Here is a 21,976-nt window from a genome sequence, read left to right on the forward strand (position 1 = left end):
CTGCCCAGCTGTACTGCTCTCAAATGTTGTCCAAGGCCTTACCCTCCTTTAAGACTGTCCTTTACAACCTATCTTTTTCACCAAGCTTTTAGCCTTCTGTCTTAATATGTTGTTGCATTAAAAGGTTTGATTTACAACAGTCCTGTGAAGCAACTTGGGATGGTCACTTAATTACATTAAGGTGTTATATAAATGAAAGTCTCCTCTCTTTGTACATTTGGGCAAAGGTTGTTCCAATCAGGAAACACAATGAAAAGTTATTCAAAGCCAGTGTTTCAAAGGTCAATTAAGCCAAAGCACTTCAGAGTATAAAATTGATTGTGATCCTCATGTTCCACCTACTGGAATGTTCATCTGGCCAGATATCAGAGGACTCCCTGAATGTCATTCAAGGATAAAGTAATGCAAACTATTAAGCCCCAAGCTTGATACCCTGTCTTTACTGAGTCAGCTGGAAGCAGCATTGGCAGCTTCAAATCCACTGCTGTACCTCAGGAGGCAAGTAAAGGGGATATTGAAAACAATGTCAGCCAGAGTTCATGCACCAATGTTATCTAATAAACCCGGTCTGCTTGCCTGTTGAGTCAGATCCAGAGCAGGCTTGGCTACAGTTCCAGTCAGGCTGTTTTTTATCAGTCGATCATGGGATCTGGCAACGTTGTTGGCTAAGCCAGCATTGAGTGACTGAGTGGATGAGGGGAGTGGGTGAGGGCTGTGGGTGAGGGGGCGAGGGGAGTGGAGTGGGTGAGGGGAGGAGGGTAGTGGTTGAGGGGAGTGAGTGAGTGGAGTGAGAGGGTGGAGTGAGTGGGTGGTGTTTGTAAAGTAAAATGGGAAAGATGTCACTTGAAACATGAAGATCTGACAAAACCCAAAGGAATATGAGAGAAATCCCACAAAGGAATTCAGAAAATCCCACATTCAGAAAAGCGGGTTTGAAATGCAAATAGGCTTTATCAGCTTGAAAACCAGCCCGAGACAGCTTATGCTGTAATCTGATGCTGTCCTTTCAAGTTAAAGAAATATTAGTGAATTATGTTTTTAGTTACATAGAGGAAACAATAGTTCACACTTTCATAGAAGTTAATTATTTTAGAAAGCAGTTGAATAAGAATTGCCAGATCTTAAGTGAATTACATGAAATAAGGTGCATTTGTGAATAATAGAAATTTCATGACATCAGTGAGACGTGGAAGTCTGGAGATAACGGTCGAATCTACTAAGGCATAAATTAACACCAAGCAGGAATCAGTTTAAACATGATGAGAACCGGATGTATCACTCCTCTAAGATTTGACTAGCATCAAAGCATTTTTTGCCAATGCCCATCATTGAAACATCCTCTTGCACAGTGGGCTCAACAGCGGGCTTGTAATGCAAAACAAGGCCAGCAGCACAGATTCAATTCCTGTACCGGCCTCCTCGAACAGGCAACCGGAATGAGGCGACTAGGGGCTTTTCACAGTAACTTCATTGAAGCGTACTTGTGACAATAAGCGATTATTATAATGGAAACTAGATGAATACAATGGACAAAACAAAATTACATTAATGAACAGAAGATATTACTTGAAGATAATAAAATGTAACCAGCACGGCTGTGAGAAGGGTAATAAATATCCTGAATCACTAACGGCCATTATCACTTCCAGCTCTCAGAGCTGCTTCGGTAGATGGGAATGACTGAATGCAAGAGCCGAACAGAGAATCAAAGTTACTGAGAACACCCACAGATAAGAAGAGAGATTGTCAAGGGGCCACGAAGGTCCGAACAACTTGAACGGAAAATGCAGAAGACCGTTTTCATTTGTTGTAAAGACAGTGACGTTATCTTTTGAAGTAAAATAAAGTAATTTAAAAATTAACTAACCTGAAACAGTGGTTATTACAAAAATATCGATAAGTCTACTGTACTTTCTCAGCAAGGCGGGACCCAAGATCAAAGCTACTGAGTGGTAAGTAATAAAACCTTCTTTGAAGATATAGGTTATACCAGGGATAACTTGAAACATTAGTTTGACCCAAATAACACCTAGTTAAGTCTGCAAAGGAGTCAAGGAGTGAAAATCCTTGTGCACCATTTAGAACATCTTTTTTGACTCTTTTTGGTTTCGGGGGAGATTTCTAAGGATAGTGGTGATTTAACTTCCAGTGAATGGGTGGAGTGAATGGTTGGAGTGAGTGAGTGGAAGGGGTGAGTGGGAGGGGTGAGTGAAAATGAAAATCGCTTATTGTAACAAGTAGGCTTCAAATGAAGTTACTGTGAAAAGGCCCTAGTCGCCACATTCCGGTGCCTGTTCGGGGAGGCTGGTACGGGAATTAAACCGTGCTGTTGGCCTGCCTTGGGCTGCTTTCAAAGCCAGCGATTTAGCGCTGTGCTAAACCAGCCCCATTGTGCAGTGGGAGGGGTGAGTGGGGTGGGGGGGGGGGGGGGGTGAGTGAGTTTGGGGGGGAGGGGAGAGGAGTGTGTATAGAGAGAGAGAGAGAGAGAGAGAGAGAAAAAGAGAGAGAGAGAGAGAGAGAGAGAGAGAGAGAGAGAGAGAGAGAGAGAGAGAGAGAGAGAGAGCGTGTCAGAGTCCAAGATTTTGACTCAGCAACATTCATTAAACTCATTGTGTAAACAGTAAACCGCACAGGAGGATTGCTGCCACGAATTGAACCATAAAATTGACAAGTACACAAATGCAACCAATGTTTCATTGGCGAGCATCCCAAATCTTGATCAGGAATTTTTTTTAAATGCATATAGGTCGCCGGAAAGTGACTAATATTGGAAACAATAAAAGTATTTTATAGAGTGCATTTACTCCCCTTGTTTCTTGATGCTGAACTGTATCGAAGATAACTCAGAACAATATTTATAAATCTTTGTAAGCTGGAGATCAGGTGCATAAATTTTCCAGTACCCTAATTTTTAAAGTGAGCTAATTGTATAATAAAAGGAACGATGACGTGCAATCCAAATCTGAAGCTGCGAAATTTTAATATTTTTCCTTTCTTTACATACCAGTTATTGATTGTAAGAGGCCTGCATTAGATGGATAGAGTATTTTCTATGATCTATTGGTGGAAGATATAGAGGGGATGTCAGAGGTAGGTTCTTTACCCAGAGAGTAGTGGGGGCATGGAATGCACTGCCTGTGGAAGTAGTTGAGTCAGAAACATTAGGGACCTTCAAGCGGCTATTGGATTGGTATAATGATGGGGTGTAGATTAATTTGTTCTTAATCTAGGATAAACATTCGGCACAACATCGTGGGCCGAAGGGCCTGTTCTGTGCTGTATTTTCTATGTTTTATGAGACCATAGGAAATGGAGAAAATTGGGAGGGGAAATGGTTAACTTTCAATTATTTTCCATCGAAAGACAAAAAAGCCTTCTGGCATTTTTTATGGGTAACCTAGCCAAGACTGGAGTTCAATTTGTGGGAGACAATGGTAGAGAATACGAACATGTGGATACATCATACCTTGCTTTATGATATAATGCTTTATGTCAATCAGATGCAACATATTATCTTCTCATAAATATACTGATGCCTAAAAATGAGGAGATAATAATTTATCCCCTCACTAAACTTCTACAACTGGAATTTGCAATAGGTAAGCATGCTATCTTTTCACCATTGGTTGAAACGTAGTCCGGATCTACAGAATGACATTTTTCCTCTCTTTGATGATTGCAATGATTCCCCACTGGTGGTTAATTAAACAGTTTCAACCCATAACCTCGTGACCATGAGCAAAGGCCAGCATCATTTGCCAATCACATCGAGAATAAAGGGCATGGCTTATGCATGATAGGAACAAATTAATATTGGTACGGTATAGGAATTCTCTTGAGATTGGGGCTGAAGGAACATTCCTGGATTTGCTTACTCCGAATCTGGCTGTACTTGTCCTGAGATTACTTCAAGATGACACTCAGTGATGCCAGTGGGACGGGAGAAAAATAAGTGTTCCATTCTTAAGTAGTAACGTGCTGTTTGAATAGAAGATTCCCCCTCCCAAAAAAATAAAGTTTCTGCAGCTAATGATTGTACAAAGATAATCAGCAGCATACTGAAACAAAAATTAAACATAAAATTTTCACAGTATCTGTTTCTACTAGACAAACAAAATGAAATCTAATAAAACTAAAACAAATTAACAAATACCTGTGCTTTCGTTTCTTGGGTGTTTTAGTACCGAGACTGGTACCATGACAGTGGGGGGAGGGGAGTTGAGGGTGCCAGATGCCTGAGCTTGCTGCAGAGGTGGAACTGTGGAACAATATTCTGATGGGATATTAGGGTTAGGGCTTGGACCAGTTGGACTCATCATTGTCTTAAATGCTTGAGCTGCAAAAGACCAAATAACATGCGCTGGTTTATGAACAGTTGACCTGAAACTACCCAACTCTTCCCAAAAATCACTACACAAAATGCTCCTAGCAGTTTTTCACTGTAGTGCATCAAGTCACCAACTTAGCTAAGTTCAACTCATTCAATGCCTTGAATTCCGAACAAGTCTCAAATGGAATGTGGTGCACACCCTTGAGGTTCCTCATCAATGGGTATTAGATTTGCTTTCCTTCCATCCAGCCAAAATGTAGCTTCATGGCAAACACAGCAATAAATATTTTGATAAAAAGGGTTAAATAAGCTTACTAAGTAGCTACTTCTTGCACCACGGGTTGTAGCATTGATATTCAGCATCCAATTATCATATTTGGATTATAACAGTCAGATTATTCTGAGTGTTTCTGTACAATCTTCTATCCCATCAGCAATATTAATCATGCTAATATGCAAATAATATATTTGGCTGCACATATTACACAACCCTTGTCATATATTATTTCCCTCTGCACAACTATTAGAAATTGAAAAGAAAACCTCCCTACTTACCAAGAGGAGGAATAAGTATGTGCTCCACCTTTTGCCTTAGATTCTTTCTTTAAAAAAAATAATAATTTAGAGTACCCAATTATTTTTTTTCTAATTAAGGGGCAATTTAGCATGGCCAATCCACCTAACCTGCACGTCTTTGGACTGTGGGAGGAAACTGGAGCACCCGGCGGAAACCCACGCAGACACAGGGAGAATGTGCAAACCCCACACGGACAGCGACCCAGGGCCGGGATTCGACCCAGGTCCCCAGCGCCGTAGTCCCAGTGCTAACCACTGTGCACCATGCTGCCCCTTAGTTTCTTTCTTGCAGAATCATACACTTAAGTCATATAATTTACAGTACAGAAGAAGGCCACTCAGCCCATCGAGTCCGCACCAGCCCCTGGAAAGAGCACCCTATTTAAGCCCATACCCCCACCCCCATCCCCGCAACCCAGCAATCCCACCAAACTCTTTTGGACTCTAAGGGCAATTTATCATTGCCAATCTACCTAACCTGCACATCTTTGGACTGTGGGAGGAAACTGGATCACCCGGAGGAAACCCACGCCCAAATGTACAAAGACACGAGAAGAACGTGCAGACTCCGCACAGTGACCCGAGCCGGAAATCGAACCCAGATCCCTGGTGCTGTGAAGCAACAGTACTAAATCACCGTGCTACCGTACCGCCCTACTTGGCAGAACTGAAATTACTTACACACATGAATGATTGTTGCGTTCATGTTCTTCCCTTTCCTTATTTTTCTATATTCTCATGATACTTATGCACTTAGTTCCAAGGGAACTAGAAGTCATTTGTTGACAAGTCGCTCAAATGCCAAAGCATTGCAATAGTCAGTTGAAGTCACCCAGGACCCACATTGCTGGGTTCTGGAAAAGGTAATTGACCTCAAAACCCTGCCTATCTCCATAGATGTGGTTTTACAAGTTATGTTTACATCATTTTTTATTAATAATCCACTTTGCATGAGTCATTGAATGCATCATAAATGGAATAATGGCTAATTGTTTGTCCTTACTCATGTTCATGGGCAATAGGTATCAACATCATTCCGGCACATTCTGAGATTCTACATTCCATTCAAAGTCATTGACCTCAAAACATTAACCCTGCCCATCTCCATAGATGTGGTTTGACCAGTTATGTTCACATCATTTTTTATTAATAATCCACTTTGCATGAGTCATTGAATGTATCAGAAATGGAATGATGGCTAATTATTTCTCCTACCTCATGTGAATGGGCAATAGGCAACATCATTACTGATCATTCTGAGATGTACTTGGAATACTTATTTCAAAAAGTTTCACTTTTACGCTTCGAATATTTACTGGGGTCCCACTCTTCTGCAACACGCATCAGCATTTCTAAGCTAAATGCCTTTTCCATGTTAATAGGGACAGTGACTTCAAATATGTATATTCAAATTAAAAACCGATTAATAACCTGTTAAAGGCAGAATTAAGTTTCACTACAACTATGGGGGCGGCACGGTGGTGGAGTGGTTAGCACTGCTGCCTACGGCGCTGAGGACCCAGATTCGATCTCAGCCCCGGGTCACTGTGTGGAATTTGCACATCTCCCCACAACCCAAAAAATGTGCAGGTTAGATGGATTGGCCGTGCTAAATTGCCCCTTAATTGGGGAAAAAAATAATTGGGTACTCAAATTTATTTTTTTAAGTTTCACTACAACTAATGTGTGGGAGCACTGTCCATGTGCAATTTGCACATTCTCGATCTGTGTGTGGGTCTTGTCATGATATGCAGACATGCAGATAATGATATACAGACAGGCACAGACAGACAGCTAAGGAACACAGAGAACAGGACATGACCAATGAGCAGGCAGGACACTAAGGGGTGGTATCTCACTATAAAAGGCATGAGGCACCCACACTCTGCCTCTTTCCACCGATGAACATCTACAGAGTGAGTCAGGGTGTATTTACAGTATCGCACCTCCAGCACGTGGCTAAGAGCTAGTCTGGTTCAGTCAGACAGAGTAACCACACTTAGGTTAGCAGAGAGTCGAACTCATAGACAACTGTGCTACTGGTTCAATAAATCAGATTGAACAAATTTCAAGGTCTGGAGTATCTTTTGGTTAAGGCTGCATCCAGTTGCAGCCTGTATTATCCCAGAGTACATAGGCTCCTGATACTCAGCCAATGTGAAATGAGTTTGAGCACAGCCAAGTAAACCACTAGAGCAGTGCTTCTCAAAGTGTGGTACGCGAGCCATCGTCTGCCGGTACGTGGAGTGTTTCCAGAAAAGAAAGAGACAGTAATCCTGGATTGGCTTGTTTCGCTCACCGGTCCCTGGCACATTGATCTTCACCTCCCTACTCCCCCAGCAACTTGTATATATCCCTAATTCTTCCCTCCCCTTCCACAACCCGGAAGCAGCAACCGCTCAAGCAGGGTGTATCCCGGCAATCGAGGGAACCCCCTCCAGACCGTTCGTGCAAAGTCCCTAACCTGCAGATGTGAACTCACTACCCCTCAGCAGCTCTACCCTCTCCCTCAGTTCCTCCAGACTGGCGAACCCTTCCGCCAAATACAAATCCCTCACTTTGAACAGCCTCACTTCCCTCCACCACCTGTATATACTATCCATCCCCTTCGGCTTAATCCCATGATTCTCGCACAGTGTTTAGTACCGACATCCCTTCCACCCTAAAATGCCTCCTCAGCTGATCCCAGATATTCACCATGGACTGCACCACCGGGTTTCCTGAATACCTACTCGGAGCCATAGCCCTCAAACTATACCCCTTACAGGATTCCTCCTCCATCCTAACCCACTCTCCCCTTCGCCTTCCCACCACTGCCACACCTTGTCCACATTCGCCCCCCAATAATAAAGTTTGACAACACCAACATCCCCCCTGCTGCGTCTGTAGCAGGCTCCTCCCTACCCTCGTCACCTTCCCCGCCCACACAAAGTCTGAGGTGATCGTGTCCCCTTTCCGAAAAAAGGCCATAGCAGAATATTCATTTTCACCACTTGGACCCTCCCCACCAACGTTAAGTGCAGTGTATCCCATCTCCTAAGATCCTCCCTGGCCTCCTCCACCAGCTTCGTTAAGTTCCATTTATGGAGCCCCATCCATTCCCTCGTTACATGAATCCTCAAGTACCTAAACCTATCCCTAACTACCGTAAATGAAATCCCCCCTAAATTAGCCCGCTGTCCCAGCTCATTCACCGGGAATATCTTGCTTTTCCCTACATTCAGTTTGTACCCAGAGAACCCTCCAAACCTCCGCAGCAAGCAGAATCCTTCCCATACTCTCCAATGGATCCGAAACATACAGCAAAAGATCATCGGCATAGAGCGACACCCGATGCTCCCTCTGTCTCCTCATAATCCCCACCACTCCGCCAACGCCAAGAGCGCCATCGCCAACGGCACTATGGCCAGCGCAAACAGCAATGGCGAGAGCGGGCATCCCTGCCTCGTACTTCTGTGTAAGTCAAAGCTTCGTGAGCTCATATCATTTGTCCTCACCCTTACCCTTGGTGCCGTATACAGCAACCACATCCATGCCACAAATCTCAGGCAAACCAAACCTTCCCAAAACCTCAAATAAGTACTGCCACTCCACCTGATCAAATGCCTTCGCCACATCCATGGGCACGACAATCTCCGGTGCCAGAGCACCCAACAGATTCATCACTACATTCAACAGCCGTCTTATATTACTCAAAAGGAGCCTGCCCTTTACGAAGCCAGTTTGATCTTCTGCAACCACACCCGGGACACAGTCCTCCATCCTCGCCGCCAACAATTTAGCCAATACTTTCACATCCATATTCAATAGTGAGATGGGTCTATACGACCCACATTCGACCAGGTCCTTCCCTTTTTTGGAAATTAGTGTGATTACATTGTCTCCGGCAACTCCCCTTTCTCCAGTGCTTCATTAAACGCCCCCAACAGATGTGGTGCCAGGTGCGTCACCAATTCCTTATAAAATTGCACTGGGTACCCATCCGGCCCTGGGGCCCACCTCAACTTCATACCCCTGATACTATCCAGCAACTGTTTCAGCCCCAGGTGCTCCTCCAATGCCTGCCTCTTTGCTTCTTCCACTGGGGAAACTCCAGCTCGTTCAGAAACTGCCCCATGTCCCCCTCCTTTCCGCCCCGTGTCCGCCTCGTAAAGTGCCTGGTATTACTCCATAAACACCTCATTTATCTTCCCTGGGTCCGATACCACATCCCCCGCCCCAATCCCCATCTTCAATATTTCCCTGGGCGCAGCCTGCTCCCGCAGCTGGTATGCCAGTATGGGGCTCGCCTTCTCCCCATAGTCATATTGCATCCCTCTTGCTCTACGCAGTTGCCCTACCGCCCTCCCCATTGTCAGCCTGTCAAACTGCCCCTGCAACTTTTTCCTCCTCGCCAATCCATCCACGATGGGCACCCTTGAATATTCCCTGAACACCTCCACTATCTCGCTCACTGGATAGTCATGTTCCTCCCTCCTTTTGTATCCGCATGAGCCTTAAACAAAATTATTTCCCCCCGCGGACCACTGCCTTCTGTGCTTGCCAAAAAATAGCCGTCGACACCTCCCCCTTCTGATTCAACTCCACACACTCCTTAATCGCCTCCCGCACCTTATCACGAAAACCTTCATCCGCCAAACAACCCCGAGTCAAACTTCCAAGCCAGCCTCTGCTCTTGTCCCGTTCTAAACCGAATCTCCAGCCAAGCGGGACACATTGTCCAAAATAACTATCCCCGCACACTCTGCAGCCTCCACCCCAAACAAAATCTCCCGCCTCACTACAAAGTAATCAATCCTCGAATACACCTTATAGAAGCGTGAAAGACAGAATACTCCCTTCCCCCTGGGTTCTGAAAGCGCCATGGATCCACCATATCCATCCTCTCCATAAACACCCCCGGCTCCCTTGCCATTCATACCCTACCCATCGACCTGGGGCTCGATCTATCCATCCTCGACTCCAGGACACAGTTAAAATCTCCTCCCATGATCAACTGGTGCGTGGCTAAATCCGTGATCGCTGCCAGCAACCCCCTCATAAAACCCACATCATCCCAATTTGGGGCATACACATTTACCAACACTACCAGTGCCCCTTCCAATACCCCCACTCACAATCACATATCTCCCACCTGGATACCTCACCTCCTTCGCACCCTTCCTTAACCTAACCTGGTCCTTGGTGCGTCTCCTGCAGAAAGACCACGCCTGCTTTCAAGCACCTGAGGTGCGCAAACACCCGTGACCTTTTTAAAGGCCCATTTCAGTCCCCTAAAGTTTCACGTTACCAGTCTTACCGGAGGGTTACGCCTCCAATCTTCTCTACCGTCCATCATCTTCCTGACTTAACTCCTGCCCCCTTAATTCCACCCTATACCTAGCCCATCCTAGATGGCCCCTTCCTCCGCCACGACCATGGAATCTATCACCCCCTGCCATGGCGCAACAACCTCTCCCCATTCCCTTCCTCCCCTCTTGGCCTTCTCCCCACCACCTCACTTCCGTTCACTAGCATCACCTGCTAGCACGACCGCCCTGCCCAAAGGAACCTCTTTTTTTTTTTAAATATAATTTTTATTGGAATTTTTTACAGAAAATATAAAACATAACGACAAACAATGAAATGCAACAAAATAACCCATAATAACCGTACCACCCCCAGACCGTATCGACGCATGTATCACATCCCCCCCACTCCCCCAACCCCAATGAACAACAAAAGAACTTCAAAATAAATTTAAATTAAATAAACAAACATAGTCATCGTCCGCTCCCCCCCCCCCCACCTTTTCCCTCCCCCTTCCCCCCCCTCCCCCCGGGTTGCAGCTGCTACTGTCCCCGTACCCTATCGTTGAGCCCGAAAGTCGAGAAAAGGTTGCCACCGCCTAAAGAACCCTTGTACCGACCCTCTCAGGGCGAATTTGACCTTCTCTAGCTTAATGAAACCCGCCATGTCATTGATCCAGGTCTCCACGCTTGGGGGCCTCGCATCCTTCCATTGTAGCAAGATCCTTCGCCGGGCTACTAGGGACGCAAAGGCCAGCACACCGGCCTCTTTCGCCTCCTGCACTCCCGGCTCCACCCCAACCACAAAAATCGCGAGTCCCCATCCTGGCTTGACCCTGGATCCCACCACCCTCGACACTGTCCTCGCCACCCCCTTCCAGAACTCCTCCAGCGCCGGGCATGCCCAGAACATATGGGCATGGTTCGCTGGACTCCCCGAGCACCTGACAGACCTGTCTTCACCCCCAAAGAACCTACTCATCCTTGTCCCAGTCATGTGGGCCCGGTGCAGCACCTTGAATTGGATGAGGCTAAGCCGCGCACACGAGGAGGAAGAATTAACCCTCTCCAGGGCATCAGTCCATGTCCCGTCTTCGATCTGTTCCCCCAGTTCCCCCTCCCACTTAGCTTTCAGCTCCTCTACTGACGCCTCCTCCGCCTCCTGCATAACCTTGTAGATATCAGATATCTTCCCCTCTCCGACCCAGACCCCCGAAAGCACCCTGTCGCTCACCCCCCTCGTGGGAAGCGAAGGGAATCCCTCCACCTGCCGCCTAGCAAATGCCTTTACCTGCAGATACCTGAACATGTTCCCCGGGGGGAGCCCAAATTTCTCCTCCAACTCCCCCAGGCTCGCAAACCTCCCATCAATAAACAGGTCCCTCAGCTGTCTGATGCCCGCTCTGTACCAACCCTGAAATCCCCCATCAATGTTCCCCGGGACGAACCTATCGTTCCCCCTTAACGGAGCCTCCATCGAGCCCCCCACTTCTCCCCTATGTCGCCTCCACTGCCCCCAAATCTTGAGGGTAGCCGCCACCACCAGACTCGTGGTATACCTCGTAGGACGGAGCGGCCACGGCACCGTTACCAGGGCCCCCAGGCTTGTATCTCCACAGGACGCCCTCTCCATCCGTTTCCATGCTGCCCCCTCCCCCTCCATTACCCACTTGCGCACCATCGACACATTGGCCGCCCAATAATAATACCCCGAGAGATTGGGTAACTCCAGCCCCCCCCCATCTCTACCCCGCTCCAAGAAGACCCTCTTCACCCTCGGGGTCCCATGCGCCCAAACAAAGCTCATGATGCTGCTCGTAACCCTTCTAAAAAAGGCCCTAGGGATAAAGATGGGCAAACACTGAAAAAGGAACAAGAACCTCGGGAGAACTGTCATTTTGACGGACTGCACTCTACCCGCCAACGATAGCGGCACCATGTGCCACCTTTTAAATTCCTCTTCCATCTGCTCCACCAGCCTGGTAAAATTAAGCTTATGGACAGTCCCCCAACTCCTGGCCACCTGCACCCCCAGGTATCTGAAACTCTTCACTGCCCTCTTAAATGGGAGTCTCCCAATTCCCTCCTCCTGATCACCCGGGTGTACTACAAATACCTCACTCTTGCCTAAATTTAACTTATAGCCCGAGAAGCCCCCAAATTCCGCTAACAGCTCCATCACCCCCGGCATTCCCCCTTCTGGATCCGCCACATACAACAGCAGGTCGTCCGCATACAGCGATACACGATGTTCCTCCCCACCCCGCACCAAACCCCTCCATCTCCCTGACTCCCTCAACGCCATAGCCAAAGGTTCAATCGCCAGTGCAAAGAGCAAGGGGGACAGGGGGCACCCCTGCCTGGTCCCACGGTAGAGCCTAAAGTACTCCGATCTCCTTCCATTTGTAACTACACTCGCCATCGGAGCCGTGTAGAGCAGCCTCACCCATTTGATGAATCCCTCCCTGAATCCGAACCGCTCCAGCACCTCCCACAGGTACCCCCACTCAACTCTATCAAACGCTTTCTCCGCATCCAGCGCCACCACTATCTCCGCCTCCCCCTCCACTGCCGGCATCATAATAACATTTAGCAGTCTCTGCACATTCGTGTTGAGCTGCCGTCCCTTGACAAATCCTGTCTGATCCTCGTGTATCACCCCTGGCACACAGTCCTCTATCCTGGTGGCCAGGATCTTCGGCAGCAACTTAGCGTCAACATTGAGGAGCGAGATAGGCCTGTATGATCCACACTGCAAGGGGTCCTTATCCCGCTTTAGGATCAGAGAGATCAGTGCCCGCGACATCGTCGGGGGCAAAGCCCCCCCCTCCCATGCCTCATTGAAAGCTCGCACCAACAGGGGGCCCACCAGATCCGCATACTTTTTATAAAATTCCACCGGGAACCCGTCCGGCCCCGGCGCCTTACCTGACTGCATTTGTCCAATCCCCCTGACTAGCTCCTCCAACTCTATCGGCGCCCCCAGCCCCTCTACCAGCTCCTCTTGAACCCTTGGGAAGCATAGCCTGTTCATGAAGCTCTCCATTCCCCCTCTCCCCATCGGAGGTTCTGACCGGTACAGTTCCTCGTAGAAGTCCCTAAAGACCCCATTTACTTCTGTCCCCTTCTGCACTACATTCCCACCCCTATCTGTCACTCCACCAATTTCCCTAGCCGCATCTCGCCTGCGGAGCTGATGCGCCAACATCCTGCTCGCCTTCGCCCCATACTCAGATACCGTGCCCTGCGACCTCCTCCACTGTGTCTCCGCCTTTCTGGTGGTCAACAAGTCAAATTTGGCCTGCAAACTGCGCCGTTCCCCCAGCAACCCCTCCTCCGGTGCCTCCGCGTATCTCCTGTCCACATCCAGGAGCTCTCCCACCAGTCTCTCCCTCTCCTTCCTCTCCCTCCTTTCCCTACGGGCCCGGATGGAGATCAGCTCTCCCCGGATCACTGCTTTCAGAGCCTCCCAGACCATCCCCACCCGGACCTCCCCCGTATCATTGGTATCAAGATACCCCTCAATACTTCCCCGGACCCTCCTACACACCTCCTCATCAGCCAGCAGCCCCACATCCAGGCGCCAGAGCGGGCGCTGGTCCCGCGCCTCCCCCATCTCCAGATCAACCCAGTGCGGAGCATGGTCTGAGATCGCTATGACCGAATACTCTGCATCCTGCACCTTCGGGATCAATCCCCTGCTCAGGATGAAAAAATCTATTCGGGAATAGACCCTATGGACATGGGAGAAAAAGGAATACTCCCGCGCTCTCGGCCTCCCAAACCTCCAGGGATCCACCCCTCCCATCTGGTCCATAAACCCCCTCAGCACTCTGGCCGCCGCCGGTCTCCTACCCGTCCTTGAACTGGACCGGTCCAGTGGGGGATCCAGCACTGTGTTAAAGTCTCCCCCCATGATCAGGCCCCCTGCCTCCAGGTCCGGAATGCGGCCCAACAAGCGCCTCATGAAGCCGGCATCATCCCAATTCGGGGCATATACATTAACCAGCACCACCTTCTCTCCCTGCAGCCTACCCTTCACCATAATATATCTGCCCTCCTTGTCCGACACCACCTCAGCCGCCTCGAACGCCACCCTCTTCCCACCAGGATCGCCACCCCCCGGTTCTTCGCGTCCAATCCCAAGTGAAAAACCTGCCCCACCCACCCCTTCCTCAGACGAACCTGGTCCGCCACCTTCAAGTGGGTCTCCTGGAGCATAGCCATGTCCGCCTTCAGCCCCTTCAGATGAGAAAATACCCTGGTTCTCTTAACCGGCCCATTCAGCCTCCTCACGTTCCAGGTAATCAGCCGAATCAGAGAGCAACCTGCCCCTCTCCCCCGCCGGCTAGCCATAGCTTATCGACTGCTCGCCCCAGGCCAGCTCGCCCCGCCTGACCCGTTCCCCATGGCGATAACGCCTCTCCTCTACCCCACCCCGGCCCACGCCAGCTCCTTCCTGGCCATTCCAGCAGCAACCCGGTATCCCCCCCCACCCCCCCAGGCTAGGACCCCACCTAGCCGCGACGCACCCTCCATGGTACTTCCGTGAGTCAGCTGACTTCTGCTGACCCGGCAGCTCCTGCCAAAACCCATCTCCTCCCGGCATGGGGTCATCCCCCTCTTGCCACACCTCCTTGGCACCGCTTCAGCGCGGGAAAGAAAACCAGTAGAGGCCACGTCCCCACCTCCAGCTCCGCCCCCCCCTGCCCCGCAGCGCGGACAACCAGAGGAAAGCCCGCGCTTTCACACTGCCACACCCCACCCTTCCGACGCAGCTCCTCAAAATCCAGTTTCACCCCAACCCCCGGCCCCGTACAGAAGAGAACATATAAAGCACATACCCCCAACGTTCCCCAGACCCATACCCAACAGACAAACCCACCCGGAAACAGAGCAAAAAGAAAAGCAGCATAAAAAAAACACGTGTCAAAATTGAAGAACAGCAACAGCAAAAACAGCAACGGCCATAGTGTGTCCCCAGATCCTAGTTTGAGTCCAGTTTCTCCGCCTGTACAAAGGCCCACGCCTCCTCCGGGGACTCAAAGTAGTGGTGCCGGTCCTTATATGTCACCCACAGACGCGCAGGCTGCAGCATTCCAAATCTGACCTGCTTGGCATGCAGCACCGCCTTCGTCCGGTTGAACCCGGCCCTCCGCTTTGCTACCTCCGCACTCCAGCCCTGGTAGATTCGTACTACCGAATTCTCCCACTTGCTGCTCCTCTCTTTCTTGGCCCAGCGCAGCACACACTCCCGGTCACTAAATCGATGGAACCGCACCAGCACCGCCCGCGGGGGTTCATTTGCCTTAGGCCTCCTGGCCAGCACTCTGTGAGCTCCCTCAAGCTCCAGGGGCAAATGGAAGGACCCGCTCCCATCAACGAGCTCAACATCGTGGTCACGTACCACGGGAGATCCGACCCCTCCAGCCCCTCCGCCAGGCCCAGGATCCTCAAATTATTTCGCCTCGTGCGAACGTCCAGCTCCTCCAAGCGGTCTTGCCACTTTTTGTGAAGTGCCTCGTGCAACTCCACTTTCCCCACGAGGACCACGGCCTCCTCCTCCCGCTCAGCAGCCTGCTGCTGCAACTCCCGGATAGACACCTCCTGGGCCGCCTGAGCTCCAAGCAGCTTGTTGGTAGTCGCATTCAGTGAGTCCAGCAACTCAGCCTTCAGCTCCGCAAAACAGCGCAGAAGAGCAGCTTGCTGCTCCTGCGCCCACTTCCACCAGTCCTCAGGTGTTCCGCCGGCCGCCATTTTGTCCTTCTTCCCCCGCTTTTCTTGTGGAGCTGCTGCAGCCTTTTCCTTTGCCCCACTCCGGGTGAGCACCATAAATTATGGGGAATGCTCCTCTAGACACCTTCCCCCACCGGGATTCGTCGAGACAGCGCCGTTTGGGGCCCTCAAATCGGCCCAAAAGTCCTTAAGTAGCGGGAGCTGCGGTTAGCCGCAACTGCAAAGCCGGTTTTCTGACCGCTCCACTCCTAGTCCAGGCCATCCACCGGTGGAGAATCTGAGGAGTGTTCCCACACGGGGAAAATTCCAAACAGCACCACTACGAGCCCTTAAAAGAGCCCCAAAGTCCGAAAATAGTGGGAGCCACTGAACGTGCGGCTTAGCTCCGCATCACCGCTACCGGAAGTCCGTCTCCGCTTCTTCAATGGCCTTGGTGAGATCTTTTCACAGTTCTTCCCTCTGCTGCTAGAATTCAGCTTTCATAAAGGCCCTCAGGTCAGCTTGAGACCTATAAGCTGGCCCTTCCCCCGCTAGCATGCTTGCAGAGGCTTTTGTTTGTTGCTGTTCAGACAAATCTTGCACTGTTTCTGAGGGTCTGATAACCAAGAAACATCCTATTCCTGGGGGAAAATACTCCTTGAACATTCACCCACGCCTTTTCATCGAAATTCCAACCCGTGCTGCCCAAAAAAGAGCTCTTTTCTGCAACCTTAGGCAGGAGCTGCCTCTGTGTGCTCACTCATTTCATGATGCACACCGGGAAGTCCCCAAAGGAACCTCTTGATGACCTCCCCCCCCCCCCCCCCCCCACTCCTCAACTCAAGGAGGAAGGCTCCCCCCTGACCTTACCCTCCCCCACCCAAACAAGGACTTCTTCTGAACTCCAGGTAGTCTTCTCCAAAAGCAAACAAACAAATGTTAAACACAAACACTCCCATAAAACAGGAGGGGGGAGGAATGGGAACATCCATCCCCACAAACTCTTCACCCCTACAACCCCTTACAATCTCAACATTAGACAGCAAACCCCCCCCCCCAAAAAAAGACAGAAATCCCCATATCCCTACACCTACTTCAAACATGCTCCCAACCATTACAAAGTGCCAGCACCCCAGTTCCCAAGCATTGTCCACTCAGTTCTCCCACAGTTTATGCTCCTTAATGAAGTCTTTGCCCGCTTCTGGGGTCTCAAAATAATACTCCCAGCCTCTGAACATCACCTATAATTTCGCCAGGTAGAGCACCCCAAACCTGATCTGCCACCGGTACAAGGCCTTAGCCTTGTTGAAGCCTGCCCGGTGCTTTGCCAACTCGGCTCCGATGTCCTGATAAATTTGGATGCTATTCCCTTCCCAGTCGCAGGTACGCTTCTCCCTGGCCCATCGCAAAATCTTCTCTTTCTCCACAAATTCATGGAGTCTCACGATCACCGCCCACAGCGGCTCCCCAGCTCAGGGACCTATGCGCTCGGTCCTCTTTAGGCACCTTATCTGGCACCCCTTCTGCCATGAGCCCTGCCAGCGTCTTAAGAGACATAAGAGACATACCTCGTGGCACTCACACCTTGCACTCCTTCAGGCAGGCCCACTATTCACAGGTTCTGCCTTCTTGAGACATTCTCCTGCTCCTCAACCTTTGCCCACAGCATTTTACACAGGTCCCCTTGGAGCCCCACCTCCACCTCCATAGCCACAACATGATTGTTGTGGTCTGAGATCACTCCTTCGATCTCCCGAATCTGCGATCACTGCACCTCTCCACCCACAGAACTCTTCAGGGGTGCCACAGCTCCTTCAATGGCCTTTACGCGATCCTCACGCACTTCCTTCCTCTGCCAGGAGAATTAGTCTTTAATAAACACCATCAGGTCATCCATCTGGGGCCTTCCAGCTTGCGACAGTCCTTCTCCTCCCACCTGCATGCTTGCAGTGGCTGCTGAAGCAAAGATTCCCTCCAACTTTTCAGCCAACTCTCTGTTTTCTGCCGGATCTTATAGCCAGCAGACAAATCGCTCCTGGGGGAAACTACTCCTCCAACATTCATCTACGCCTTTTCATCAAAATTCCACCCAGTATCAGGTTTAAAAATATATATATTTTCTGTGCCTTTAAGCAGGAGCTGCTGTGTCTGTGACCACACTCCATGGTCACAATCGGAAGTCCATCTGGTATGATAAGTAACCAACGCATCAACTAATTGGACTGAGACTAGAGTAATATCAAGAGACGATGCAGCAATAACGAACTCAACTTTCATCAACTCTCGCAGAAGTAATCAAATCATTGATGACACGATGGCCCGAATTTTATGGTCAGAAATCTGTGAAATCTGTTTAAGAAGGGAGGGAGGCAGAAGACGGGAAATTATAGGCCGGTTAGTCTGACTTCAGTCATTAGTAAGATTTTAGAGTCTGTGATTAAAGATTAGATCGTGGAGTACTTTGAAGTCCATGATAAAACAGGACCGAGTCAGCACGGCTTTGTCAAAGGGAGGTCATGTTTAGCATGTCATGTCAGGGGCTGGTTTAGCTCACCAGGCTAAATCGCTGGCTTTTAAAGCAGACCAAGCAGGCCAGCAGCACGGTTCGATTCCCGTACCAGCCTCCCCGGACAGGCGCCGGAATGTGGTGACTAGGGGATTTTCACAGCAATTTCATTGAAGCCTACTCGTGACAATAAGCGATTTTCATTTCATTTCATGTCTGATAAATCTGTCAGAGTATTTGAGGAGGTGACAAAGAAGTTAGACAAAGGAGAATCAGTGGACGTGATTTATTTAGATTTCCAGAAGGCCTTTGACAAGGTGCTGCATAGGAGATTGTTAAATACGTTAAGAGTCCATGGTGTTAAGGGTAAGATCCTGGCATGGATAGAGGATTGGCTGACTGAAAGAAGGCAGAAAGGGGTCTTTTTCAGGATGGCAGCCAGTGACTATTGGTGCGCCTCAGGGGTCGGTGCTGTGACCACAACTTTTCACAATATACATTAATGATCTGGAAGAAGGAACAAGGCACTGTTGCTAAGTTTGCAGATGATACAAAGATCTAGAGAGGGACAGGTAGTATTGATGAAGCAGGCGGGCTGCAGAAGGACTTGGATGGGCTCGGAGAGTGGGCAAAGAAGTGGCAGATGGAATACAATATGGACAAGTGTGAGGTTATGCACTTTGGAAGGAGAAATGGAGGCATAGACTATTTTCTAAATGGGGAGATGCTTAGGAAATCAGAAGCACAAAGGGACTTGGGAGTCCTTGTTCACGATTCCCTTAAGGTTAACGTGCAAATTCAGTCGGCAGTTAGGAAGGCAAATGCAACATTAGCATCCATGTCGAGAGGGCTAGAATACAAGATCAGGGATGTACTTCTGAGGCTATATAAGGCTCTGGTCATACCCCATTTGGAGTATTGTGAGCAGTTTTGGGCCCCGTATTTAAGGAAGAATGTGCTGGCCTTGGAAAGGATCCAGAGGAGGTTCACAATAATGTTCCCTGAAATGAAGAGCTTGTCATATGAGGAACAGTGGAGGACTCTGGGTCTGTACTCATTAGCGTTTAAAAGGATGAGGGAGGATCTTACTGAAACATACAGGATGCTGCAAGGCCTGGATAGAGTGGACGTGGAGAGGATGTTTCCACTTGTAGGAAAAATTAGAACCAGAGGACACAATCTCAGACTAAAGGGACAATCCTTTAAAACAGAGAGGAGGAGGAATTTTTTCAGCCAGAGGGTGGTGAATCTGTGGAACTCTTTGCCGCAGAAGGCTATGGAGGCCAAATCACTGAGTGTCTTTAAGACAGAGGTAGATAGGCTCTTGATTAATAAGGGGATCAGGAGTTATGGGGAGAAGGCATAAAAATGGGGAGAAGGCAGGAGAATCTCAGCCATGATTGAATGGCAGAGCAGACTCGATGGGACGAGAGGCCTAATTCTGCTCCTGGTCTTACGGTCAGCAGTGGCAAAGAGAGAATCTAACCATCGCCCCATGACATTCAATGGCAAAAGAAAAGGGGAATATAGGTGTGAGGGCTAGAAGGCTGGGAACAAATGAAGCCTGTGATGAATATAAGGAAAGTAGGAAGGAACTTAAACAAGGAGTCAGGAGGGTTAAAAGGGGTCACGAAAAATCATTGGCAAACAGGAAAATGCCACGTCTTATTATAAGTATATAAAGAGCAAGAGGTTAGTACACTCAAGGACAGGGGAGGGAATGTGGCGACTAGGGGCTTTTCACAGTAACTTCATTTGAAGCGTACTTGTGACAAGTGATTTTCGTTTCATATTACTCTTTGCTGTGTGTTGGTATCTATAAATGATTTGGAGGAAAATGTAACTGGTCGGATAAGTAGGTTTACGGATGACACAAAGGTTGGTCGAATTGCGGATAGCGATGAGGATTGTCAGAGGATACAGCTAGATATAGATCAGTTAGAGGCCTGGGCGGAGCAATGGCAGATGGAGTTTAATCCAGACAAACGTGGGGTAATGCATTTTGGATGGTCTAATACAGGTGAGAAATATACAGTAATGGCAGAACCCTCAAGAGTATTGACAAGCAGAGGAATCTGGGTGTACAGGTCCATAGGTCACTGAAAGTGGCAATGCAGGTGGAGAAGGTAGTCAAGAAGACATACAGCATACTTGTCTTCATCAGCTGGGGCATTGAGTATAGCACCTTAGTTAGGCCAAACTTTTTTAAAAAATGAATTTAGAGTGCCCAATTCATTTTTTCCAATTAAGGGGCAATTTAACGTAGCCAATTCACTTACCCTGCACATCATTTGGGTTGTGGGGATGAAACCCACGCAAACGCAGGGAGAATGTGCAAACCCCACACAGACAGTGACTCAAGGCCAGGATCAAACTTGGGTTCTCGGCACCGGAAAGCAGAAGTGCTAACCACTGCGCTACGCTGCCCAGTTCGGTCACATTTGGAATAGTGTTCAATTCTGGTCGCCACACTACCAGAAGGATGTGAAGGCTTTGGAGAGGGTACAGAAGAGGTTTACCAGGATATTGCCTGGTATGGAGGGCATTAACTATGAGGAGAGGTTGGATAATAATAATCTTTATTATTGTCACAGTAGGCTTACATTAACACTGCAATGAATTTACTGTGAAAAGCCCCTAATCGCCACAATCCGGCGCCTGTTCGGGTACACAGAGGGAGAATACAGAATGTCCAAATTACCGAACAGCACGTCTTTTGGGACTTGTGGGAGGAAACCAGAGCACCCAGAGGAAACCCACGCAGACACGGGGAGAACATGCAGACTCCACACAGACAGTGACACAAGCTGGAAATCGAATCTGGGACCCTAGAGCTGTGAGGCCACAGTGCTAACCACTGTGCTGACGTGCTGCCCCTCTTCAAGAGAGATTCGTGAAATTGAGATATTCTTTTAGATGTAAAGGACATTAATAGGCATGTTTAAAAGCTTTTAATATATGTGCTTATATACTAAACATCTGACTACTGTACAATATATTTATAAAAATCGGGTTACATGCAAGTAGATGATGAGAAAATAGTTATTTTTTAGATAAACACATTTACAACAGTATGATTAAAATTGAACCAAGGTCACCACTCAGAGCAAGGGATATTTTTGAAGCAATTTTGTTTCAAACAATATTCCACATGCTTTCTGATTGTGGTGGTTCACATCAGATTTATGTTCACCAAATGCAAATGTGTTGGAGCGGAAACTTATAGACAAAAAAAAGTTGTCAATATTCTCAGGAGGGCAATTTCCATCTGGACCTCCAATTGCACCAAAGCAGAAACTCCAGACAACTGTGCAGAAGAAACCACAAGCAGCAACACACCACTGTGCTCTTGAACACTTACTTCAGACGAAAATAATTTAAGATAAACATCGGAAACTTGAAAAAATATACAGAAGTGAAAACTAGAGTCAGCATAAATATCTGAGACAGATTTGTTTGTGCTCATCAGCTGCTCTGCTTTTCTACTAATATACAGACAAATGACACAAGACAGTGCAATCTCGACTACTTCGAACAGTACTTAATTCATTTTCAATGCGT

At 48.6% G+C, this 21,976-nt stretch overlaps 1 protein-coding gene across 5 annotated transcripts in view; it reads right to left on the bottom strand.

Moving 5' to 3' along the window:
- LOC119970564 (zinc finger FYVE domain-containing protein 16-like) overlaps positions 1-21,976 on the bottom strand; it is a 125,577-nt gene that overhangs the window by 73,405 nt on the left and 30,196 nt on the right. For 4 of the 5 annotated variants that reach the window (XM_038805393.1, XM_038805395.1, XM_038805392.1 and 1 more), the window contains one exon: positions 4,154-4,336. The exons of the other annotated variant lie outside the window; for it this stretch is intronic. In XM_038805393.1, the coding sequence (XP_038661321.1) occupies positions 4,154-4,336 (183 nt within the window). The remainder of the gene's footprint in view (positions 1-4,153; positions 4,337-21,976) is intronic. 5 annotated transcript variants of the gene reach the window in all.

This window comes from Scyliorhinus canicula, chromosome 8 (genome assembly GCF_902713615.1).
Source record: "Scyliorhinus canicula chromosome 8, sScyCan1.1, whole genome shotgun sequence".
NCBI lineage: Eukaryota > Metazoa > Chordata > Chondrichthyes > Carcharhiniformes > Scyliorhinidae > Scyliorhinus > Scyliorhinus canicula.